This window comes from Tauraco erythrolophus, chromosome 5 (assembly GCF_009769465.1).
Source record: "Tauraco erythrolophus isolate bTauEry1 chromosome 5, bTauEry1.pri, whole genome shotgun sequence".
Classification (NCBI taxonomy): domain Eukaryota; kingdom Metazoa; phylum Chordata; class Aves; order Musophagiformes; family Musophagidae; genus Tauraco; species Tauraco erythrolophus.
This window is the reverse complement of record NC_141469.1, coordinates 61,516,538-61,541,691: the sequence shown is the minus strand read 5'-3', so window position 1 is coordinate 61,541,691 and position 25,154 is coordinate 61,516,538. Positions and strand designations below refer to the sequence as shown.

The window sequence follows — 25,154 nt, the reverse complement described above, 5'->3', positions numbered from 1 at the left end:
TTGTAGCACGAATTGTACAACCTTGAATGTAGAAGTTGCTAATACAGAATTGGAGAGCAAAGGTAAGAACTGAACATGCAGCCCCACGACCAATGATTGACTCAACTGCCACTCTACTATATTTAAAATCTTTTGCTGTGTCCTAAGGATTTTTACTGATACATCACAGTTTAAATATTTTATAATATGTAGTATAACTGCATCATTTGTTGCGCATAAACTGTGCCTTAACATGGAATCTTAGACAAATCTACTGTCTCTTTAAATCTGAGAATGAAATACAAAAAATTAAGTCAAACAGCACTTTTTATATCGGGAATCCATCAGGTAACAGTAGTTGTGGAAAAAAAGTGAGGTTGCATTTTCTTTAAGGTGGTTGTACCCCATGTGGTGAGTGAGGGTAACATGCAGAAAAGGTTGTAATGGTGTCTACTGCTACAAGTGTGGTTGCAACTGTCAAACTATGGATTCATCATTTTCAATATAATTTCAGATTGTGTGCTAATGTGTGACTTCATTGTCTGGCACAGCTAGTCAAATACAAATATTTCCCCTTAATAATAAAGAATCCTTTGTCTTTAAATGATTGCTTGACTCTTCTGAAGTCATCTCTCTCTTTGAATAAAGAAATTTATCAAGCTATACAGCTAGCTCTTTCCAATTACTATTAAATCTCAGTTAATTTTAACGTCACTTTTCCCCTACAAAATCAAATTCATTTTTCTATTGGAAGAATCTGACCAACATTACTGGCATGTTTGTAAGCTTCACAGGCTGCAATCACATGTATGACTTTCCTAGGTGGGTTCCAAAACAATACAAACAAACAAACAAACAAATCTGTCATGCTCTAAACTTTCCCCATTGCAAAGACTCCCTTTAAAATGAGATATGACAGTTTAAATCCATGTTGTTGAATTTCTGCATTGGATAAAATAATTTAAATCCAGAATTACAATTTAAGCTTACACTAATGCAAGAAACTCCTTTATTCTTTAGACAGGAAGCAAAACTAAACTACTGAGTGTAAATACATTTTTCAGAATAGGCGTTTGTTTTTTTTTAAAGTTGAAGGTTATACATTTATGTAGGAAGGAAATTAAATCCAGGGTCATCTTTGCTCTAGATAAAAATTACTAAAAAACACAAGGTGGGGAATAAATTTAGAAAAGCAGTTGTGAAGACCAGTATGCATTTGGACAATAGGTCAAGACATGAAGATGTGAAGTACGTTTTCAGGTTTAGTGAAAGTTTCACAAGCAGCAGTTAGACTTTACAGCTTCTAATGTTGTATCAGTAATATCTGCGTCAGAAAAGTTCACTCATACAATAGTACACCAGCCCTAGGAAGGAATAAAGCCAAAAAGAAAGCAAGGCAATGTTATAAAAACAAGTGAATGTTAGAATCATAGAATATGATGATTTCAAAGAGGCTTTCAATGTATTTGTGTAAAAGAGAATTGCTCCCTGACAGTAAACTTCCATTTCTTTCTGTTGATTATGCAGTCAACACTACTGTAATCAGAATGGGGTTTGTGTTGCAAAGTTCCACTCTCTGGGTAGTCCTTTCAGTGATCTCTTGGGAGGTTCCAAGCATCCATCGTAACAGGATCTGTTAGCTTCTTTCACCTGGTTTTCTTTAAAATGAACACCTGTTTTGCCTCTTGTTTCTGAGGAAACCAGATGCAAGCAAGGGGAAAAAAATGGAAAACTCTATGAAAAGAAACAGTGGCTTTGAAGATTCAAAGTAGTAAAATTCCATAATTTAAAAGTGACAATGCTGTTTTGATCACCTTTTAGTTTAAATTTAGTGTACAATTTTACAGCTAACCAGTGAAAGAAGGCCTCATCTTCTCCTATGAAGGCAGCGCTTCAGCCCTATATATACATAAAGCCAAAGGACTACCATCTTCTGAGGGTATGATTATTTGAACCAATGTAAACTATTGTTGGTGGGAAAAGGGAAAAATTTATTCAAAAACACTGAAAATTAATCTGATTGATCCGTTTCGGACTATTGCTGTCACTGTCCAAACCAGGCAAACAAGTTGACCTCTACGTGGGTAGGGCCACCATATGTTTTAGCAGCATGCCCACCAACAGGACTCTGACTTGCTACAGAGCTGGCTATGCGTGTCCCACTTTTCCTGCACCATACTCGACACTCCTCTACGCAGTCAAGATGTCTGTCAGTGCTGTGGGGATTATTGCTTAAGTAAGGACTGGAGCATCTGTCCAATCACACATTCATCAACAAAATGAAGATCTCCATTAGGTCATGGGAAGGAGGAAAACTGATTTCAGTATGGTGAAAGTATCTAGAATAAATCAAAGCTCTGTGGAAGGTAATAGAAGCACTTTTGAATATTAGAATAATTTCTACAGATGCTATGCCAGGGAAAAGCTCAAAGCAATTTTTATTAAAAATAAAAAATACTGGCAACCCCCTCCAAACTTCCTATTTTCTAAGAAATTGTATCTGATGTCTTCAAATTTTAAACACAAAATCTTTGTTGCCTTTGTAGCAAAAGTAAAACACAACCACACAACGTTATAATCTGAAAAGATTAAAATGAAGACTTACGTGATGTGAGAAACAAACTCACATGACATGGTACACAGTTTTTCTTTTGGGATATTAGCTACGTTCTCAGAGGATGTGGAGCAACCAAGATAGTGAACTGCGTGTTTTCCCAAACTTGGTTTAATGTCAAACCACCCATTAAAGCAAAAATCACAAGTTGTTTATTTCAGCAGTTCGTTAAGCAGCTGTTCAGTTTTCTAGTTTATTTGCAAGGAGTTACTGCCCTTCCCTCCTACTTGACTTACATACTTAGATGATCTTGGCAGCTATATAAAATGAATAGTGAACCCAAAACAATGAAACAGAGAGAGAGAGGAGAGAGAAGGGGAAATATTAAACAGATCATATGGTAAAAGTGCACTGTGTCTTCTTTTTAAGTTGAATGTTTTGCATATGTTGAAAAAAATGAAACAAGATAGCTTCAGCATTTTGAGGGTATAACATGCATGACATCATCATAAAGCAGCATGATGAGAGATTACACAGTATGTCTTGAAACCACACCTGCTAAATTTGAACAACTTTTATTTGAAAAGTAAAATCATTAAGTCATTCTAGTTCAACATATTACCTGGCAAAGTAGGTCCATTACTGAAGAATATAAAAAAACCCCAACCCAAACTCTGATAAACTGTGATCATACACATCCTTCTGATGATCCAAAACAAGTCTTTCATTTTATGGCTGTCGATCAGTATTCTTATCACAAATTTTAAAGATGCAGCTAAAAGACCCACTGAACTGAAGTTTAATGCCTAAATTCTGTCTGCGTATGCTTTATTGTACAGTCCCAGTACATGCAACACATGGTACATTAAAAAAATTAGGCAAGGGAATTTTTTAACCTTGGTCTGTGCCATAGAAGAGACTTATATGGGAACGTTAGGTTCCATATTGGTGCAAGTATTTTGAGAAAGACACTGAGAACTCACAGGAGTTCAGAAAAGGCCTCCAATATGAAATAAACCAGAAAACTCCGTCTCATTTGGGAATCACCATTGATGCGCCCATGATGTCTTCTCATTGAGACAGAGTGTCTTCCGAAAAAAGATGCGCTTTAGTTAACGCGCTGGTTGGGAAGTGTAACGTAAGAAAATTCAAATGAAATGCAATGGCCTGCAAGGCAGAAGAGGTCCAACAAGACGGGCCAATGATCTCTTTAGACCTCAAAATATCTGCATTGGTTGCAGTAAGACCGATACATGCAGAAATGTTTGCAAGCCTGGGTTGATGCAGGAGTAGGGTTTTTTTTAAAGGTCATATAGTTTGTATTTACAGAAGAGTGGAGGAATAACACTAGAATGAACAGAACTGTAAACTCCTACTGATTAATTTAGAAATATGCTTTTCACTCTTGAAGATCATTTGGTAACATCACTGATCCAACTCCTAGCACTCATTATCCACGTAAGTTAAAATTAACCTTATAAGCAGAGGAAGGAAATAATTAGCTATTGCACTGTCACTTCCCCTGCTCTTCTTAAGGCTGAATAAACCCAGTTCTCTCAGCCACTCCCGGTACGTCAGGTGTGCCAGCTGCGACCTTGGTGGCCCTTCCTGGACTCGCTCCAGTATGGTAATGTATGTTTTGTACTGGGTGGTCCACAACTGAGTACAGTACTGCAGGTGCAGTCTCACAGGTGCCATAAAGAGGATCAGAATCACTTCGAAAAGTGCTGCCATATTACACCCTTACTAACTAGCACAGCCCAAGATGCTGCCGGCCCCCACTACTGCAAGGGCACTCTTCAACTTGCCCATCAGGAAGCCCTGCGTCCTTTTCTGCAAAGCTCCTTTCTAAGTGACCCGCTGTAGCCTGTACAGGTGCACAGGTTACTCCATTCTCAGTGCAGGACTTAGTCTTTGCTGCTTGTCATGTCCTGTCAGCAAATTTCTCCAGCCTGTTGAAGTCCCTCTGCACCTGGAGGGACCTCTAGCATGTCAGTCGCTCCTCTATTTGCTATGTGCGTCCCCCATCCCATTGTCCCTGGTCATTAACAAAGACATTAAGTAATATTGGCCCAAGAAGTGATCCCTAAGGGAGATCACTTGTAACCAGCCATCAGCTGGACTTCACCTACAACTCTTTGATCACATTCCTTCGAATATGACAGTGCAGCCAATTTTCCATCCACCTCATCAATCACTTATCCACCCTAAGTCTCGGTAATTTGACTATAAGGACACCATACAACATCCACTGCTATCCCCTTGAACCCAGAGCCATTTATTTCTTCAAAGAATATCAGTGACAAGTTATAATATCTCTACTATCAGCAAAACGCTTCAACCAAGAAGAGATAAGGAGCTCAGCAGGTTCTTTCAGTAACAAGGAGTAGCAGAGGGGCGTACTTACCAATAATGTGTTAACGGTGGAAGTGCTACTTGTTGCATTTAAATTTTACTCTAATAGCGTTAACACTGATACGCTACCCAGGGAACATGGAATGTAGCCACACAGCAGCCATTAAACATCATGAAACACTGGGGCGAATCAGAAGTCTACACATGTGAACCAGTTCACATTCTTACCCACACGGTTCTAATGGTACTCCCCAACCACATTTAGGCAAGCAAGACGCAGGCAACCGACGGAGGCCAGCTGCACACTGCCTTCAGTCGTCACTCTGAAACTTAGCACCGTAGCTGTGGTAAAATATGGCTGTCCCAAGCTCTGGTCCTGCTCTTCTGGTTCTTAAGAAAATAAAAATCAACAACAAAAACACTCACGTGGATCCTCTTCCCTCTCTTGCATCCTCATGTGCTTATTAACAATGGCATTAACCTTCTATTCACGTTAATACTGGGCTCCATCATTGTTTCTATTAGCCTGATGTTACTCCTGATAGCCTTTGAAGCTGTCGATCTGGCAACCATGGGTAACTGTGCCTGGTCACAGTAGTCTGTCCTGAAGCTTTTTAATCCTGAAGAGAAAAAAAAAAAAGTGTTCAGGAATTGATTGCATTTTAAAAAAAAATCACTCAATATTAGTTATTTAGTTTTTACAGTTCTATAACATATAATTCCTTTTATTTTGAAAACAAGGAAACCAATGTACAATCACCTTAAACAGCTTGACCAAAGCTATCCGGTCAAGCTGAAGGGAATCAAGCAGCAGCCAATATCCAGGCCTGTGAGCTCAATCTGCTAGGTTAATGCTTCTCAAAGTCCTTTTCCAGAGTCAAATTTCCCTTCAAAATACATTTTTCATTTACGACTGTGCTATTTCTTGCCAAATTGGGATATGAAAGGTATTGAGGAATAGGCCAGTGCTAGTGATGAACTCTGATGGAACCACCTGTGGGCATCACCGGCTCACTGCGAATCGTTCCCTCCACCAGCCCCTGGGTGAGGTTCAGCTTCTGTTTCACAACAATCTTTATGCAACGGGGAAAAAAGTTGTGGGTGTGAAGAAGATGCCAGCACTGCTTTGTTACCCAAACTGAGATCTCTTGTTGCCCAAAAAAATCCTTTCACTCACCCAGAGAGGCTTTCGGTACTAACACCTCACTTGGACGAATACAAAAATAAGCCAAATATCGCCGAAAGCAACTGCTTGGCGCGGGTTTATGCGTTTTATACATCTCGTTCTCGCGGACTGGGAACTCGGGAATGCCAGAACTTATCCCGGCACGCCGCCCTCCGCCCGACGGCCGCTCCGCGCGCAGCCCGCCTCTGCCGCCGCCGCGGGGCGGGGACCGGCGGCCCAACTCTGCGGGCAGCGAGCCCCGCGTCCCGGCGGCGCGGCTCTGGCTCTCCGCCACCAGGCTCCGGTTGGAGAGGTGCCTGCCGAGGCAGCCCAAGCGGGCGCTGGCACCGGCTGCCGCTCCCCGGCCCCTCGGCCCAGCGGCGGGAGAGGCCGAGGCTCCGCAGCCGGCGGCGCACGGCGCGGGGGGGCAGCCGTGCCGGCGCGGAGCCGCCGCTCGCCGTCTCCCGGGAACGGCTGCAGCGAGGGACCGGGCTGGCGCCGGCGCCGGCTCGGCCCGGCGGGGTGGGGCGGGCGGGGCTGCGGGCGCTGCCGGAGCCGGTTCCCGGCGGCCCTGCGGGGCTGGCGCGGCCCCGCCGCCCGTGTGCGCAGCGGCGGCGGGCGGCACCGGCGGAAAACGCGCCGAAAGTCTCGTTTCGTGCGGCTTCCGGGGCGCCGGCGCGGGGCCGTGTGCGTGCCGCTTGAGAACGGCGGCAAGCCGCAGGGTTTCACTGCTGGATTTCCGTGTAGAGCCGACATATTACACTACTTTTTCTTTTTTTTTTTTCCCTGAAAATGGCTTATGACGCTTTTTTTGCCGGTATAATAATTCATGTAAGAAGAGCTACTTCAGCCTGTAGAAGGCTGTAGAAGGCTCCTTCTAAACGTGGGTGTGCTGCAGTAGTCTTTAACGGTGCTCTGACACGGTTCAGTGTTTGCTGCAGATCCTGGTTCGTAATAGTTTAATACATAACACTGAGCAACATCTACGTCACGCTGAGAATTCAACCCATCAGAGCCCCGCTGTGTGAACGCACACAGAGAGCAGTAACAAGCCTGTTTCCTTTCGTTTCTGACTAAACAAGCGATCGGGGTTTTTTAAATAATTTTACCAAACGCTAATGTCAGGTGTTTCATTACTACGTATTTTTGGTATGTGGCACTAGCGTGGTCTGACCTGCCAGAGACCTGTTCCAGTATGTAGTCCTGCCAGGGCAATAACATCCATTCCCTATTTTGTTTGTTCCTGTTACATAGTAACAGCAGCGATGCCCATCCAACTTGGCTCGGGTTGCCAAAGTGACTCTATTTTCATATAATTACCTGGTAGCAAAAGATTAAAGATTCTGTTGAGAGCTGCATATTGCCTGAGACTGAAGTCATAATATTCCTGTAGGCCAGTTCTGGATTACTCTTCCAGCTGGTCTACCATTCCACAGAACTAAAGAGAAAGTAGTACCGAATATCTGTAAACTCCTCAGATGATCTTGTTTGCCCTTTGGATGACGGCGAGGATCAGTGGGAATGGTGGGAACAGACATTGCAAACGCCACGAGAGCACGAACACACCTCTTCGCAATGAGACAGCCTGGACTCTGATGTGACTCTCAGCAAATCTTCTAACACCCAGTTTGCTTCGAACAGGTGTCTCGCAGAACAGCCATGCTTCCTGAAAACTAATTTTGTTCTATAGAACATGAGAGCGCTTTTTTTTCATGATGCTTTTCCTGAGTCAACCTTGAGAAGCACTGCGTGCACTTGAAGGTGAAGGTCTAAGTGATCTCATTCTAGATAGACAACAGTGCCATGGTTGGCTTGGCACTTCCTTGTTTCTTGAAGTAATACACAGTAATGGCATTGTACATAAAACCACAAATTACTCGGTTATGGATGAAAACCAAAAAACCATACAGCTTGCTCCATGACAGAGTACGTACATTATGGACTCCTAAGCAGTTCCTGTTACTTCCATCTGACTTTACAGGGACTCACTAGAGTTTTTGCAGGGAATAGAAGCAAATTACGATTACTGTTAGCAAGGGCGAGTGTCAGAGCGCTGCTTTTTTATTAGGTGGATATAATTTAGCAACTGAGTAATCATTCTTCTTTGCGAAAACTTCCTCTATAGTTAGATCCTCACTTAGCATCTTTCCAGTAGGAACATAAATACTGAAAGGAGTCAGTGAGAAGGAATGGAAGAGGGTGAATCACCAAGGGCAAGCGGTAAATTTCCAAGTGTCTCATGCTTTGGCTTGCAGGAATTCAGTATCGGTCACTGAGGAAGTAATCTGTTCTCAAAGGAAGACCGAATGAAAAGGCTGCGAGAAGGAGCGCTGTATTTTGATGAGGCAGTCAGGTCACCTTTTTTGACACGACTGGCAGAGCAAGGCAGAAATCCTTTGGGTTTTCTAGTATTTCTTGGGAGTGTCAGCATTCCTTCTCTGGCTAGAGAGCTGAACAGGAAATTTCAACCTGATCACAGAAATGCCTGCTAGAGCATTCTGGGCTTCTGCAACACGATTTTTGGAGCTGGGTAATTGTTTATAAACTAGAGAGCAGAAGAACTAACATCCTTTTCCAAGTGATACCTGTCCTGATGCAAGGAACTGATCTATTTCTGGAGCCTTGCATCCACCTCCTGAACTTCAGGTTGAAGATTCAGTACCGACATCTCCAGAACATGCCTTCAGAAACCTCATAGATACTATAGAATAATACATGCTTTTCTCCGAGACAAATAATTATTTAATATGCCCATGAGTTGGGATACAGCATTGTTACGAAAAGATAAGGAAAGAGCCCAGAGAATTCTGATTCACAAGAGGAGATCAAAAGTATCTCAACATTAAGGCTTTTGAGGAAAAAGGAATTTTTGAAGTTACTAACTGTACTACTAAACAGAGAATCTATGAACTATGCATGGCTAAAAAACTGTGATTATGTTCACAGCAGCCTAATTCCAACTCACAGCACAGGCAGTGAGGAAAAATGAAGGAAGTCTCTCACTGTCATTAATGAATGGTTTATATAAAGAAAAAGGAGAAAAATTGTCATCTATGTGTTTTATTTTAATCAATGTATGTAGTGCACCTATCACCAAGTATTTTTAGGTACAGAAACAATAGAAATTTAAAAACACATAAAATAATGACTCCAAACGGACAAACTTAACAAATAATAATGAAGAAACTCCTTGTGGTTCAGGTGTGTCAAACAGATTTTAAAAGTATAAATACAGCTGAAGTTAAGAGCACTAAAGCTATTTAGTAAGTGTTAAGCTCAAGCTACACAATCATTTCCCAGAGTATCAGCACACTTATTCAATTCAGCCTTATTAGCACCTTGGTACCAGTTGCTGAATGGCTCCCCATTATTATTATATACCAACACCAGGTGTTAAAGATATATGTATTTTTTTTTTAAGTAATATGCAAAAGGCTTTTTTTCCGCCCAGCAGTTCTTTAGATAAAACATACAATAAACAGAAAGAAGAAAAAGTACTTGTTATCCAGGTTTCTAAAGGTTAATTATTATGTTATCTATACTGTAAGAAATTCTTCAGTATTGTTGGCAACTGGAGCTGTGGGACAAGATGCAGTCTAGCTCTTCCTATGTAATTTCGGATACATAGTCGACAGAGCTGACAAAGAGAAGATGGTGTGGCTGCAAACAAAAAAGAAAGGAGTTTAATTATACAACTATAAAAAGCCAGTACTTAGTTTTACAACAATCTTGGGCAATAATGAGATTTAAAAAAAAAAATTGATCAAGTTTTGCAAATTCGTCCTTTTCCTTCATTGCCTTTTCATCCTCAAAGATAAAGACTAGGGCTGCTGAAACCTGAATAATAATCAGGGAAGTATTCAAAAAAGCAAAGTCAGGTCAGCAAATAATTTGTGTTTTTAAATTTAAAACCTGCTCCCACAAAATATCTGATATCAACAACTTTAAAAACTGCAGGTTTTGTTGTTTGGGGTTTTTTATTCATAGAACAGGTGAAATACATGCCAGGGCACTACAGGACACACTACCAACACCTCACTGCAGCAAGAATAAGCAGGCAAAATGCCCCAAGATCCCGGACCACGTTCAACGGTCGTCCTAGCTCAGGATAATGCCTTTGTCCCGCGATGCCTCCCTGCTCCCTCAAAACGGATGCACTGCGGTGTTTGTTCCTGCGGGCAATGCAACCACACACCCTTCATGCCAATTCATTTTTTGACGTCTTTGTTGTGACCTTTAAAAATCCGACTAGCTGTGGTAATTTTATTTAAGGGCCTCTAGCCAGCCAGCTGAGGTAACCGATTGTTTTTTGAGGGTTTTTTTAACAGCATTCAGACTACAGGTGTTTTCTGGGTGAAAACATTAATCAATGCTACCTGTCAGTTCAGCTCTAAAGAGATGCCCCCAGTTACTGCAATACAGTCTCTGCTTATTTCTCACCTTTGTCTTGTGGCTTATTTTTACACTGTACATGTGTCAGTCTGAACAAATCCAGTTTCCCTTGGGATATTCTCTCTCTCTCTCTCTAAGGCACAGACCTTTTAGAGTTTTAAGAGACTCTTAAGTGTCAACTACTATTTCTCAGGTACTAATAATTCAGTAAAGAAAATTTAGAAAATTAAACTTATTCTACTTTTTGCCTACAGTCAAAATAAAGTGCTTTTTTATTTTTAAAAAAATATTGGGACAGCTGGCCAAAAGTAAATATATTTTTAATCTGAAATTAAAATATTCTATTTCTTTTTAACAAGGTCTATAACAGCCAATAAAAATGTAGCTTTAATGTCTAATTGTGTAAACACCCAGTAAACATAGGATGACACTTTTCCAATTTGCATAAATTCTGGTGCAGCTTAGTCAACAGGCTCTGGTCTGAGACTAAAATATTACTGGGTATTTTTATAGTTAGAAAGGAATTTATCTGAATGTTAATATATTTCTTTCATAAAGTACAATGTTGGCTTCTATAACATGGGTTGTTTGGGCTGTTGGGGTTTTTTTGGGGGGTGGGGGAGAGGTGGGGGTTAAGAATACAAGTTATAGTTGCAATAACAGCCATGTAAAACTTACCTTCATGGAGGAGCAGCAGTCTCTCCACTGAACTGCTTGGAGCAGCTAAATCAACAGGCCTCTCAAAATCTGTATTTTTGGCATTTATGTCTGCCCCAAATTCAAGGAGTAAGTTTACAATCTCTGTACTAGAATGCTGGGCAGCAGCATGGAGTGGAGTTTCCAAATGCTTTCCTTTCTGCACGTTGGCACCTGGTGGGGAGATGCACATAAAGAGACATAAGAGATTAATTAAAACTGGCATTGAGTAAAGATGATATTACAAAACAAACAAAAAACCCCTGCCATCCTAGAATGCTACAGTGAACTTAGTCTCTTTATTAATTTTATTGCATAGCACTATAGCTAATCACATCAGTAGGTTCTTTTTAATCCATATACTTATCCTAGGTTTTATTACCTAAAATAAGCACAACTAGATTTTAAAGGAAAATACTTTATAAAAAGAAGGAAAAGAAAAATCAAATTAGGTCATGCGAGCGTCATAGTGGTTCTAATTATAAAAAAGTACCTTTTGTGTATGTTTGAGAAAAATTGCATTACATACAAATATACTTTCCTTATTTAAGTCTTTAAAAAGAATCACTAAACTCAAGTTTAGTATTTAAATTTTTGTAAGTAGACCAACTCAAGAAGGAATTTAACTTGGATGCTTCATAGTTTTTCATGTGTTGAAGCTGGCGAAGGGTTTGAAATAGATTCCCATCCCATCCAACCCTTATCAAGGATTTTTCTATAAAGGACTTAATTTTAATTAAGGTGGGGTACACAATCAAGAAAGCTAACATGAAAAAACCCAAACCATTAATTCTCCCAGTCCACATAATTCTAATTATTACACTTTTGTATTAATAAGGAATCACTGCTTTATTGTAAATTAAAATGGAATAAATTAGCTGGCAGTAATCCATTCATATTCAAGAAAAAAATATCCATACAAGAGTTAAACAAAACTGGCTAGTATGGAAGAGCTTGCCATAAAGGCAAGCTCTTGGTCCTTCTAAAACGGAGTTTGCCCCAACATTTTTCTAGACTATTCTAGCAGAAGAAAAACCCAGACTTCTTAAAAAAGCTTTATGAATCCTGTGAGATCAAAAATTGGCTTCTGTACAACCCTCTCTGAATCCACAATTTTTGCCTTCTTAATTCCCATTTGAGTAAAACAATTTAATAATATCACAGCCTAGCAATTAGATTTGAATAACTCACTCTTCTCAGTATTAACAATCTGACAGTACTTCCACAGTATCATTCTCTGGCCTATTTCACTGGCTGTTTGCTTTTCAACGTCTAATACATTCTCATAAACTGATCAAATATGAAAACATTCAGACTGACACAAGTAGTTACTTATATTCTCAATTTACATACCCTTTTCCACTTCAGGGCACCAACAAATGTAGAATGTGCCCTTCTGTTATGGTTTTTAATGTATGGTAGTATTTGAATCCCAAAATATGCTAATTATACTTCTGCGGTTCTTAAACATAAAAATAATTAAATAGGATAGTTAATCCTACAAGGAGACTGACTTAACAAGAAACCATTTAACTGCTTGCTTAAGTTCTAAGTAACCTGCAATTAACCAGAAAAACAATTCTGGTGCAATGATACCAAGACTTTAATTATTCATATATATTTTTTCATTCTTTGTTCTCCAGCACACAAAAGCCCTGTATCTCATTACTTGAAACACAGCAAACAATCATAGAATCATAGAATGGTTTGGGTTGGAAGGGACCTTAAAGATCATCTAGTTCCAACCCCCCTGCCATGGGCAGAGAAATCCTCCACTACACCAGGTTGCCCAAAGCCTCATCCAACCTGGAGTTGTGTCCCTGGACTTGTGCTGAAACAGTCAGCTTCCTACATCTTTTTTCCATTGATTAAATTAATAATGTGAAATTTAGGATCAAATGCCTTTTATTTTACCTCTTCTCTCTGCAGATCAGCCTCTATGCTTTGTAAAAAGATAAATTAGAACATGCTGAAGAATGAAAAAGGGTGGGACTTCATAGCTAAAAAGCTCTGTTGAAAACTCAATGATTACTATTTAAAATTCCTTTCTCAAATGTAATTTTTTACCTTTGTTTTTCCTACAGAAAATGAACATCTACAAAGCTGTAGTAGGTGCTAGAAATTTTGAACATCCATTCTTATTGGTTTTGCCCCCTTTTCCCCTCATGTACTTGTTATGCCACAAAAAAAATGACAGTAAGTCATTATAAGAAAACATGCATCACAGAGAAAACTTAGAAGCAGAGCCCTACACATAAGGTTCTAGTTTCACTGAATGAGCACAGCTCACTTCAAAGGTGAGTACAGCATGGTTGTTTTACAAACCAGTAATATTTCTATTTAAACCATGACATACCTGCATAAAGAAGCTTTCGAATACAATGAATCTGCTGCGAAACACATGCTACGTACAGAGGTGTTCCTAAATGAGGAAGATCTTGGTCAACATCTATACCCCAGGATATCAGGACCTCCAGACATTCACTGTGACCTGTCAGTACAAAGCATGACGACAGTTTGCTTGACTTTTGTAAGCTGTCTCATAGACCAAAGTGGACACATTCCTTAACACTATTATTGAGACATTTGTCAACTGGTCCACGTTTGTTCAGAAGGTAATTGCTTACCTCTGCTGGCTGCTTCATGAGTTGGTGATGGAAGACAGGACTCCCACTGAGCTTTGGCACCATACTCTAACAGAAGCTCAGCACACGCCGCACTGCCTCTTGAACATGCATTAAATAAAGGCGTCACTCCATCAATTGTTGTAGCATTTACCTAGCATATATAAAATACATTTCATAACAGAATTGAAAGAAAAGTAAGTTTTTAAACAGGATATAGTTAGAGATTGCATTAAAATACCAAAAGATTTACTGGTTAGAATAACGTAGCTTAACTGATCAGGCCCTGTGCTACTGTCTTCCTCTCACCGCACCCCTCAGCTGAAATTAGTTTATTATTATTCTTGTTAAACTATGTCAAATAAACCAAAATACTTTTGCAATAATAAAGAACACACACTAACATCTGGGCAGCAAATAATTTTCACAAGTCATTGCACTCAACTTGTTTCATTGATACAGAAAATCTACACTTTGTGTAGATAATAGGGGATAAGGGGCAATGGATTTAAACTGAAAGAGGGCAGATTTAGATTGGATATAAGGAAGAAATTTTTCACTCGGAGGGTGGTGAGGCACTGGAACAGGTTGCCCAGAGAAGTTGTGGATGCCCCATCCCTGAAGCGTTCAAGGCCAGGCTGGATGAGGCTTTGAGCAACCTGATGTAGTGGAAGGTGCCCCTGCCCATGGCAGGGGGGTTGGAACTAGATGATCTTTGAGGTCCCTTCCAACCCAAACCATTCTATGATTCTATGATTCTGTAATAGGGATCTTTGCTTCACAGCTCTGTCAAGCATGCAAACCCCATATTAAATGTGAGAATTATTTGCCATTTTACCCTGTGGTTTTAATCTCCAGGTTGGAGTGATATTTCACAGGATGGAAACAAAGCTAATAGTACTGGCTCGCTGTTTTAATACCAACCTTGCCACCTCACTAGTTAACTGAATATTCCCAGAGTGAGAGAATGAGGAGAGAAACTAGGCAAATTTGTGAGGGCTAATCATACTAAAGGAAGGAGCACAGGTATCTGGAGAGGGCTCCTTCCAGGACTCTGGCCTATACTCTTCCATCCACACCCAAAACCCACCAAATCAATTAAAAGTACAAAAAAAATTCAGATAGGAAATGAAATTTGTTCTTATAGTTTTGTCTATAGTATATACAGTTTTGTATCTTAGAATCCTTGTGCTAGTTGAAGTGGAGAGGAATTGGTTTTGAAAGCATCTGTGTATTTTTTTCTTTTTCTGTAATAACAAACATATTCTACATGGTTCTCAAAACTGAATTGTAAGGACAATCAATATTTCCATCACAAAGATCAGAGATGTGGGAAGCTATGCATTTGAACTCTGATGTCAGCAGAGATTGTAGTGAAAGTGGTCTGTAACGTCTCATTTGTGTTTAGGGGTAACAGACAGACAGCCTGTGTCAGGAGTATGGAAAAGAGCCAGTGTTTTTTTGTGCTCAGACCAAAGAATCTTAAGAGCACATAGGTGCAGTGTCACTAAAGACACTGTGGAGATTAAGAGAACAGTCTCCTGCAAGCCACTAAAAGCAAGAGGAGACCAGTAAAGGAGAGGGATGCATTTCATATTTTAGAAGAGAAATAATGTAATGAAATTCAGAGAAGAAATAAGACTGGTGACATACTGCTGGCAGATTCTCCCCAATTCATTACTCTGCCTCAGTGTCTGCTCCAACTCCCATCTGTTTTCCTTGTTACTGTTGCTCTGTTTTGTATCTACTCTAGCACATACAATTATGTGGTTGGTTCGTTGTTGTTTTTTTCTTTTAACTTAACATCTCTCTAATGATGTTTCTTTGACCCATCACTTTCCTTTGCTAGCTTTCAGATCCCAGCTTATTGTAATTAAATGAGATCAACACAATCAGTAGGGTGAGTAGAGAGAAATACCAACTAAAATAAAACAAGGAATATAGCCTTCTCAGTTAAACCAAGGCTAGCATTGGACTTCATATAGGAAAAAATAACCCTTACATTTGCTCCTGCTTCAAGAAGGATTCTTGCACATCCTACGTGATCTCCCAGGCAGGCTTCATGAAGTGGAGTGACTTGGTCAATTGTCAGGGTGTCTACATTGTACCCCTAAAGAAGACATGAATACCACATAAAGATCACGCAGAAGCTGTGGAGTCATTTCCTTGCACTACTGTTCAAATGAGTTTACAACACTCTAAATAGGCCTCAAACTTTACTTGCAATAAATAAATCTTCAGTGAGCATAAAAAGAATCTTTCATCAATCAATGTATGTAACAGAATAAAAGTGGGTTGTCAGCTCTTCTTTTTTTAAAATCGGAAATAAGAATAGGATATAGAGCGTATAAAGATGGAAACAGGCTGTTGAGATGCACAGCTGATAGGACAAAGGGCAACAGACACAAGTCAGGACATGGTGAATTCCAATTAGTTACACGGAAAAAAAATTCACTGTGGGGAAACTGAAACCCTGGAACAGGGGTCCAGAGAGGTTGGGGCATCTCCACTCCTGGTGATCTTTAAAACTCAACAAGGCCCTGCATCTAAACTGTCCTGTGATTCTATGATTCTCTGACTTAAGGTCTGAAATATCTGATGCCATGAGTTTTAGCAGGGAAAGCACTTCTTGGACTGATAAAATCACCAAGCCCTTGAAATGTTCTGCAGCAGATGTTGTTTGATTCTTAAGAACTAATAATTGCATCTATTGGCTTTCATCAAATGTGTTCTATCGGATAATTTTTCAGAATTGTTAGTAGCTAATATGACAATAATATTAAAATTTAGCAGTTTACAGTCTCTCCCTTTGCTGTTAACAAAACTATTTTTTTTAAATCACAACTATGCAAAACCCAGAATCTTTCAGTGATTCTTCCCCTCAACAAGTATCTTCCTGACTAGCTCTATTTACCTGAAGGCTTAGAGCACTGGAACTACATTGATTTATATGATGCAAGAGGGGAAGACTGACATACCAAAGCTGTATCTAAACTTAAAAGATTTTTTCAGGGGTAAGTCTTAAAACATACAGAGAAAATATTTTAAATATTAACTAATATCTTATCATATACAAAATTCCTAAATACGTATTGCTCTGAAAAATTCAAGTGAAAAAAGCAAAGCAAAGCATACTTAATCTGCATTAATTATGCTGAGAAATTAAGTAACATTAAAAATGAAAGCAATTTTAAGAACACAGCCTTCACCTGTGACAATAAAGTCTTTAGAGAAAGAAGACGTCCTTGACTGGCTGCCTCATGCAGAGGTGAGCGATCTGCCCAAGAACCTATGTAATAACAACATTCATTGAGTAAACCACATGAATTAGAAGGATTTTGGAATGCATAGAGCAAAGCAGAAAATATAATGCACGGCATTAAGTCAACTGTCCTATGAAATTAATTTTTCTTCTTTAGAAACTGTATGTCAAACGATCAGTTTCTAGACAATAAGAACTTCTCTATTATTAACTGTCAACGTCTATAATAAATGATTACGTGGGACAGAACAACATAATGATGCACTGATTTCAGTAATCTGATTTAATAATCAATTGCCACATTTCCCACTTCTATTTTTGCACTGTTTAAGAAAAAAAAAATCATATAATTTATTTTTGCAACTGGGATACAGAAATTTATAGACTTCAACAAAGAGATATTTGAATTTAAAACAGACATAAACCTGCCTGAAAAAGTCCTGAAAAAGCTGATGTATATAAAAATGAATATGAAAATCTTTATGTATGATGAGATTAATCTGTAGCTACTACACAAGTGCAAGAAGAGAAATACAATGATAATCATACCAAAAAAAATTCTATAGTAGAAATACAATTATTGAGTCTAAGTTCTCATTCTAAGAGATTATTAGGGCTAAAAATAGTTATATATGCTTAATGTAAAGGTTTGGCATTTATTTTCATTTATTTACCATCTCAAAAAAATAAAGGAAAAAAAAAAGAAATTAAACCCAACAACAACCCCACCTTCACACACATAATCTCCCCCTTAAATCCCAGCCCAGGTCCCAGAGTCATCCTATGGCTCTTGATGAAGAACCTGCCCTTTCCTCTAGAAGACTGGCCACTGACAGGTCTCTCTTCTAGCCAGACAGGGCTGCAGGCACAGCTGATACCGATTTACTGTATGAATTTTGCAAATCGAGTTTTGAGAGATTGTGCAAAGAACAACCATCTTCAAAATGTATTATGAATTACTGATTTTTATTCCTGTAAGAAGAAAAATCACTGGAACTGTAAAATGCTAATACAATCACGAGTTATATCAAGCCCCCCCAAATCCGTGAAGAAACAGAGAGAGAATTAGCTGAGTATGGTGAATCGTTAACAACAGCAGATGAATCTCCAATGTGTAAACGTGTTTGACTTTGTCTGTTGCAACGCCAGTAACTCCACTTTAGTGACAAGGCAATTAATTTTAAGTGAGAAGGCTACTGCTCAGTCACTGGCAATCATCAGTCTAAGCTCTAAGGTAACTACTCACTGGAAACAGACCCTGTTTCTGTTTCCTATAGGACCTCTTTTGTCCTCGAGCCTGTTTCAGGGAGTACACTTTTGGCTACAATAGACAATCCCTTCAAATCACATGAAGAAGGACTGAAAGGGTTAAGACTGCTCAACCTGAAAAGAAATCAGGGTGTAGTTAAAAACATATGAAATAGTGCACAAGATGAAAATTGAGATAAAACCTCTGTTTTCCTAGAGGTTTTAGTGAATGAAACTAAAACTTACTCAGATGTAAGACTGTATTTTCTCAAAGAACATGTAACAACACTGTGGAACTCAGCACCACTGGATGCTATTGAGACCAAAAACTTAGGCGAACACAAGCACAGCTGAGTATTTAAATTATCATAAGGCTATATAAAGCTGATCACAGAAGTTAAAAAATAAAAGAGATTAAAGGTTTGTAAACCTGACCTTAAAAATGCATGGAGATTTCTATTATGTCAAAGTATCCAGTATCTGTGAAGGTCCTTTCACTCTTTTATCTGTGGGAGCAGAAGGACCATAGGCAAGATCCAGCTTCCAATATTCCTTCAGAATTATTTACACTAAGCTCTGATCATCTCTGGTGCCCGTATTTATACACACATCCTTCCCTATACTTTTTACTTTAGGTTTATTAAATGTAGTTATTTTGCAATTCTTATTGCTAGTCAGAATAACCACTGAACAAAACATACACAAAGTGATTGGGATTTTAAGGGGTATTACACTACAAAAACTGAGCTCAGAACTTAAAGTGACCTGATTTTGACAAAACATCAGTATTTTCTCTGTCATCCCAGTAAGCTCAGATATACTTATTCTATTGTAGGCTGGATGTGTGCAGTCACCATAAGAATTTTGCCCAGTGTTTTCTTTCTTCTGCAGTAGTAACTCAACTAGCACTTGAGCCATTTTAATTCACATGAATTAGATTCCTTAAGTACTCCTGCTGGTAACTGCAAAGAACTCCTTAAAACTAATTAAAAGCTGTATTTAGAGGCTGCTTTTGAAATTTTGTCCCGTCTACAGATGAGAACTTCTCTCTCTTGACAGTTTATCTGACTCCTAAATTAACAGGAAGAAAAAGACACTGAACTATTATATAGAAAAACACCTAATAAAATTGTAAGCATCATGAAGTTTTTATGTCCGTTAAATACAATCACACTTCGGCTGTTTCTGTAGCCATGTGTAACTCTAAACAGAGCAAAGATGCAGGCACGACCTGAAAGCAACATTTCTTCCACCTTTCTTTCCTTCACCTCCTTCTCTCTTGGACTGGTAAGAATAACGTCTGTTAATGTCATTACTCCAGTGGCATTTGAGAATCAAATGATGCCAGATCCCATTGTGAGCTCTGTTTTGCGCTTAGACCCACCTTATATCCCTGTCTTCATGCAGGGATATCCAGCACCTAGCTGTTTCTGCTAAATCCATTAAATACAAAATGCTTGTATCATCTCTACTAGAAATAAAATCTATAAGCAAAATAATGCAGAAAAATTTTCAGGCAGGTCAAGTTTGGAAAAAAACTTTCACATTCCAACTGGTTTATCGATAAACATAGTAACTCACCATTAAATACCAGAGGGACAAGAATGTCTTCAAAATAAGTATGTATCATAAATAAACATCAAAGGTGCCTTAAAAGAAATTCTTTGCCTAGATTGCTGCCTTCTGCTAATCTACAAACTTGCTATGTCTCTCACTTAGAAAGCATTATCAAAAATATAAATAAGATCTTTTCATTCATTGTTGTCTGTATCAGCAGCACTAACAAACACAGCCTGTTCCAAAACTGTTAATGCATTAATTCCCTACCAATGTTGTCTCTGACAGACGCTGAATACAAAGTATCTCTAACTATATTTAGAAGCCACATTAGTTCCAAGCTCTGCAGTGTATAGTTTACGAGAAAGAGCAGCCTACGTTGCTTTGTAAACACTAACAAGAAAGAATAAATATATTCACTGTATTAACAGGCAAAGTTAAAAAAAATAAATAAATTACAGAGTATCATACAATACCTAAATCTCCATCTCCCCATGGCACTTCCAGCCAATTGCAATTATAAATCCTACTCATTTCTTTCAATCTGGAAAACAAAAAAATAAATAATAATAATGATAATAAAAAAACCCTGTTCTGGCTAGTTGGGCCTTTTCTTAATACACTGCAGCTGTGTTTGGAAGGAGATCAGCACCTCAGTGTAATATGAACTTCCACCCTTCAGTAAACACAGCTTTGAACACACAAGCACGTACAAGTTGCCAGTTTCTTTTCTTATGCTAAAGAACTGTGGCCCTTTTTGTTAATTTTTCACGTTTCTTTTTTTTAACACAGTAACTTTTCAAAGTGCCAGTATCTGTGCATTTGCCTTCCAAGACAGATGAACTGGAATTTCAACAGAAGAGAAACTCACAGTGAAATCAAGAGAACTTTGAGCTGAATGGGAACCGTGGGACAAACTCCTCCTTTTTTAACCTCCTGCAATAAGACGCATAGTTTTGTATCCTCAAAATTCAATATCAATACACAGATTTGTAAAGGAAGCACTGCCAAATGTTTGTATGTTATTTTACTATTTACTCATAATATACCCAGAAAATAAATAAGCAAAGATATTCTGAACATGTTTCAAATGCTATTTGATCTGTACACTGAACTGGGTTTTTCTTTTAGCAACTGTGTTTTTCTTTTGTTGTCTCACTTATCTTATAAACAATTCTTTTGTTGTTAAACTGACATTTTGATAACTGTTCTCAGAAGTGAAAATCCCTCTAAACAGAGATTTGCAATTCTGGCTTTGATCCATTTCTAAGTAATTAATGCTATTTTCTTCATGTTTTCGGACAGACTTCACCCCTTTACATCTACCTGCAATTACCTATAAGTCATTCCTGCAGTTATGATCATAGCATTAAAATACTAAGTAAAAATATTCTTGTAGAGTCATTGACTGCAGTCAGCCCATCCTTTTGTTTTTATTTCTAAAAATTCACGTAGTTTAAAAAAACCCCCAACAATCTAGTATAAAAGGTACATTAAAAAGTTGGATTTTCAAAACAAGGAGGACTGGAAATGAACGAGTTTCTTCTCACTGACTTAAGTGGGAGCAGATTTATGCCAGGTCTCAGCACTTAAGAAAAATACAGCTCTAAAGGTAAATACCCCGTGTCCCGGTCTTCAGAAGAAGCAATATCATCAGAGAAGAAGTGAAAATAGAGGCCTGCCACAGTTCATTACTGGGAGATGAGAAACAGAGGCTATTTGGAAAGTGTCATAGCTATTATTTATTTCCGCAAAACTCACTAATGCTATGTATTGAGCGCATCACTGTTACCTTTTATTCCCTAAGATGTATTCTGAGTGTTTTTGGTCTGTGGCAAGTGAAGCAACAGACACGGTCAACAACTAGAACAGAAAAACTCTGTAACATTATAGTCCCAAGATCAACGGACTCGCTTCACTCCAGCCGTTAAAACTGCCTGGTATTTTGTATATGTAATAAGTTCTAACAGGTTTTTACTGTGATGCTATAAAATTACCCATTTGTCTCAAGCCCTTGCAGGATAAAGCAGCGTGTCAACTGCTTAATTGATATCTGATGTTAAAAACCATTGGAAAAAAACTTAAGGATTTGAAAGTTAAGAAATGCATCTGTAGTGCTTAACTACTATGACTGAATAGGACCAGCAAAACAACAACTATTTCTTTTTAACAAATGAAATTCCAACAATAAACACTGAAGAACTCCAAAAGAATCAGAATTTAGGCTAGAGATTATTCAAATATGTCTGAGAAAGAAAATGTAGTTCAAGTGGCATTTAAATATTTCATGTCAATATTTCAAATAGTCTTTATTTAATTTAACTGAGAATTCTATAACAATACATAAATATATAAACATATAAATACAAAAATGAATATTCATTTCTTTCAATATTCTTTCCAGTGTTTATCATCATGTAGACTTTCAAAATTTGGGGATTTCATTCCAAATGCAAGTGCCAATTATTTCCTACTCTTGAAACCCATACAAAACAAATCTATCAGTTCTGTTTAGGATACACCCACATTACATGACCACACATTAGTTTTGCCATTCCAGTGTTGTATTCAATGACTTAGCATTCAAATTATTTTCTTTCTCCATATCTAGTGAGATCTCTCACTCTTTAGGACATGCTATCCAAACCATAAACTGACTAAACACTAACAAGAAAGAATAAATATATTCACTGTATTAACAGGCAAAGTTAAAAAAAAAAAATAGAGAGTATCATACAATACCTAAATCTGCAGCAGTTTGCGCAGAAGGGCGCAGTCAGTCAGTTGGGCTGCTGCTCGAGAGGGGAGTTTAGTTGTCACCTGTCACCCTCTCAGAAAAAACTCAGCCGTGGTGACCACCTGGCGGATGGCAAAGACCTCCACACCTGGCAAGAGGGATGTGGGAGCGCAGACAGAGCTCCCACAGAAAGACACGGCTGTCCAGGTCTCAGGCTGCAGGGAGTGCCTGAGCTTCTCCATGGTAAGTGGTGAGAACAGCTGTGTGAGGTGTGACCAGGTGGATAATCTGCTCATCATGGTCACAGAGCTGAGAGAGGAAGTAGAAAGGTTGAGAGGCATCAAGGAGCCTGAGAAAGAGAAAGATCGGTGGTGTCGGGCGCTGCCTGACCTGAAGCAAAACCAGGAAGAAGCACAAAAGGAAACCCAAGACGAAGGGGGTTCTGGATCCTCACCCCACAAGGCACAGGACAGTAACTCAAACGTGCCACAAATGGAAAAAAGTCTGTGCTTGGGGCAACAGGTGATCCACACCTCCTCCCCCTTGCCTACCTCAGCTCCCCAGGTGCCCCTGCACAACAGGTTTGAGGCTCTGGAGGTGGAAGGCTCATTGACAGATGGTGTGGCTGAGGGACCATCTGCACTGGAGGTGTCACCAGGGTCAGACAGGACTACCCATTGTATCAAGACCACCTCCACAGGGAAGAAAAGACGGGTCGTTACAGACGACTCCCATCTGAGGGGGACAGAAGGTCCAATATGCCAGGCTGACCCTGCACTGAGGGAAGTCTGCTGCCTCCCTGGAGCCGGGGTTAAAGACATCACTAGGAAACTTCCTAGCCTGGTATGACCTACGGACTACTATCCTTTATTGCTCTTCCATGTGGGTGGTGATGAAGCTCAAACACGTAGTCCAAAGTCGATCAAGCAAGATTTCAGGACCCTGAGACAGCTGGTAAGAGGATCTGGGGCACAGGTAATCTTTTCTTGCATCCTTCCAGTTGAAAGCACCAGAAGAAGCAAATGCATCCAGTCGATTAATATGTGGCTCCGTGGCTGGTCTCATCGTCACAATTTCGGCTTTTTCGATAATGGGATGGGCCACATGGCACCAGACTTACTGGCACCAGATAGGACTTGTCTTTCTCACAGAGGAACGAGGGTCTTAGCGCAAAAGCTAGCAGGGCTCATTGACAGGGCTTTAAACTAGATTCGAAGGGGGAGGGGCGTAATATCAAGAATGAGGAAGATATGCTGGAAGTACCTGAAGAGCAGCAGAAAGGAATCCAGCCGCTCCAGCCAGGAAGTCAGATTCATTTGGGGCCCAACTTAAATGCCTTTACGCTAATGCATGCAGTATGGGGAATAAGCAAGAGGAGTTAGAAGTGTGTGCGCGCCTGTTGGGATATGATCTTATTGGCATCACAGAGATGTGGTGGGATGAATCCCATGACCGGAGTGTCAGAATAGAAGGGTACAGGCTCTTTAGGAAGGATAGGCAGGGGAAAAGAGGAGGAGGGGTTGCCCTCTATGTCAAAGACCAGCTAGAGTGCACGGAGCTGCACCTGGGGACAGATGAGGTCCCAACCGAGAGCCTATGGGTTAGGATTAAAGGGAGAGCAGGGACAGGGGACATAGTAGTGGGGGTCTGCTACAGACCACCTAACCGGGAGGACTGGGTGGATGAGGCCCTCTACAGACAGATAGGAGCTGCCTCACATTCACGAGCCCTGGTCCTTATGGGGAACTTCAACCACTCTGATATCTGTTGGAATGACAACACAGCAGGGCATAGGCAATCCAGGAGGTTCCTGGAATGCATGGATGATAACTTCCTTCTCCAAGTGGTAGAGGAACCAACGAGGAGAGGTGCTTTGCTGGACCTTGTTTTCACCAACAAAGAGGGGCTGGTGGGGAACGTGACACTCAAGGACAGCCTTGGCTGCAGTGATCATGAAATGGTGGAATTCAATATTCTTAGGGAAGCAAGGAGGGCGCACAGCAGGCTCACTATCCTGGATTTCAGGAGAGTGGACTTCGGCCTCTTCAGGGATCTCCTTGGTAGAGTACAATGGGATGAAGCCCTGGAGGAAAGAGGGGCCCAAGAAAGCTGGTTAATATTCAAGGATCACCTCCTCCGAGCTCAGAAGCGGTGCATCCCAACAAAGAGAAAATCAGGTAGGAACACCAGGAGGCCTGCATGGATGAATAAGGAGCTCCTGGACCAACTCGGACACAAAAAGAAAGCCTACAGAGGGTGGAAGCAAGGACAGGCAGCCTGGGAAGAATACAGAGAAATCGTCTGAGCAACCAGAAATCAGGTTAGGAAAGCTAAAGCCCTGATAGAGTTAAATCTGGCCAGGGACATCAAGGACAACAAAAAAAAACTTCTATAGATATGTCAGTGATAAAAAGAGGTCTAGGGAAAACGTAGGCCCTCTCCAGAAGGAAATGGGGGACGTGGCTACCTGGGATATGGAGAAGGCTGAGATATTCAGTGACTTCTTTGCCTCAGTCTTCACTGGCAAGAGCTCCAGCTGCACAGTCCAAGTTACAGAAGGCAAAGGCAGGGATTGGGAGAATGAA

General features: G+C 39.9%; 1 protein-coding gene across 3 annotated transcripts in view; it reads right to left on the bottom strand.

The window, feature by feature from the left end:
- Positions 1-9,572: 9,572 nt before the first annotated feature.
- Positions 9,573-25,154, bottom strand: part of ASB5 (ankyrin repeat and SOCS box containing 5) — a 33,519-nt gene continuing 17,937 nt past the window's right edge. For 2 of the 3 annotated variants that reach the window (XM_009981122.2, XM_009981121.2), the window contains 6 exons: positions 16,975-17,054; positions 15,768-15,875; positions 13,769-13,919; positions 13,498-13,632; positions 11,124-11,315; positions 9,573-9,713 (listed from right to left, as the gene is read on the bottom strand). In XM_009981122.2, the coding sequence (XP_009979424.2) occupies positions 9,586-9,713; positions 11,124-11,315; positions 13,498-13,632; positions 13,769-13,919; positions 15,768-15,875; positions 16,975-17,054 (794 nt within the window). In that variant the 3' untranslated portion in view covers positions 9,573-9,585. Of the gene's footprint in view, positions 9,714-11,123; positions 11,316-13,497; positions 13,633-13,768; positions 13,920-15,767; positions 15,876-16,974; positions 17,055-20,308; positions 20,367-25,154 lie in introns of those variants that run through there. The other variant, XM_086611580.1, reaches the window with a different exon arrangement.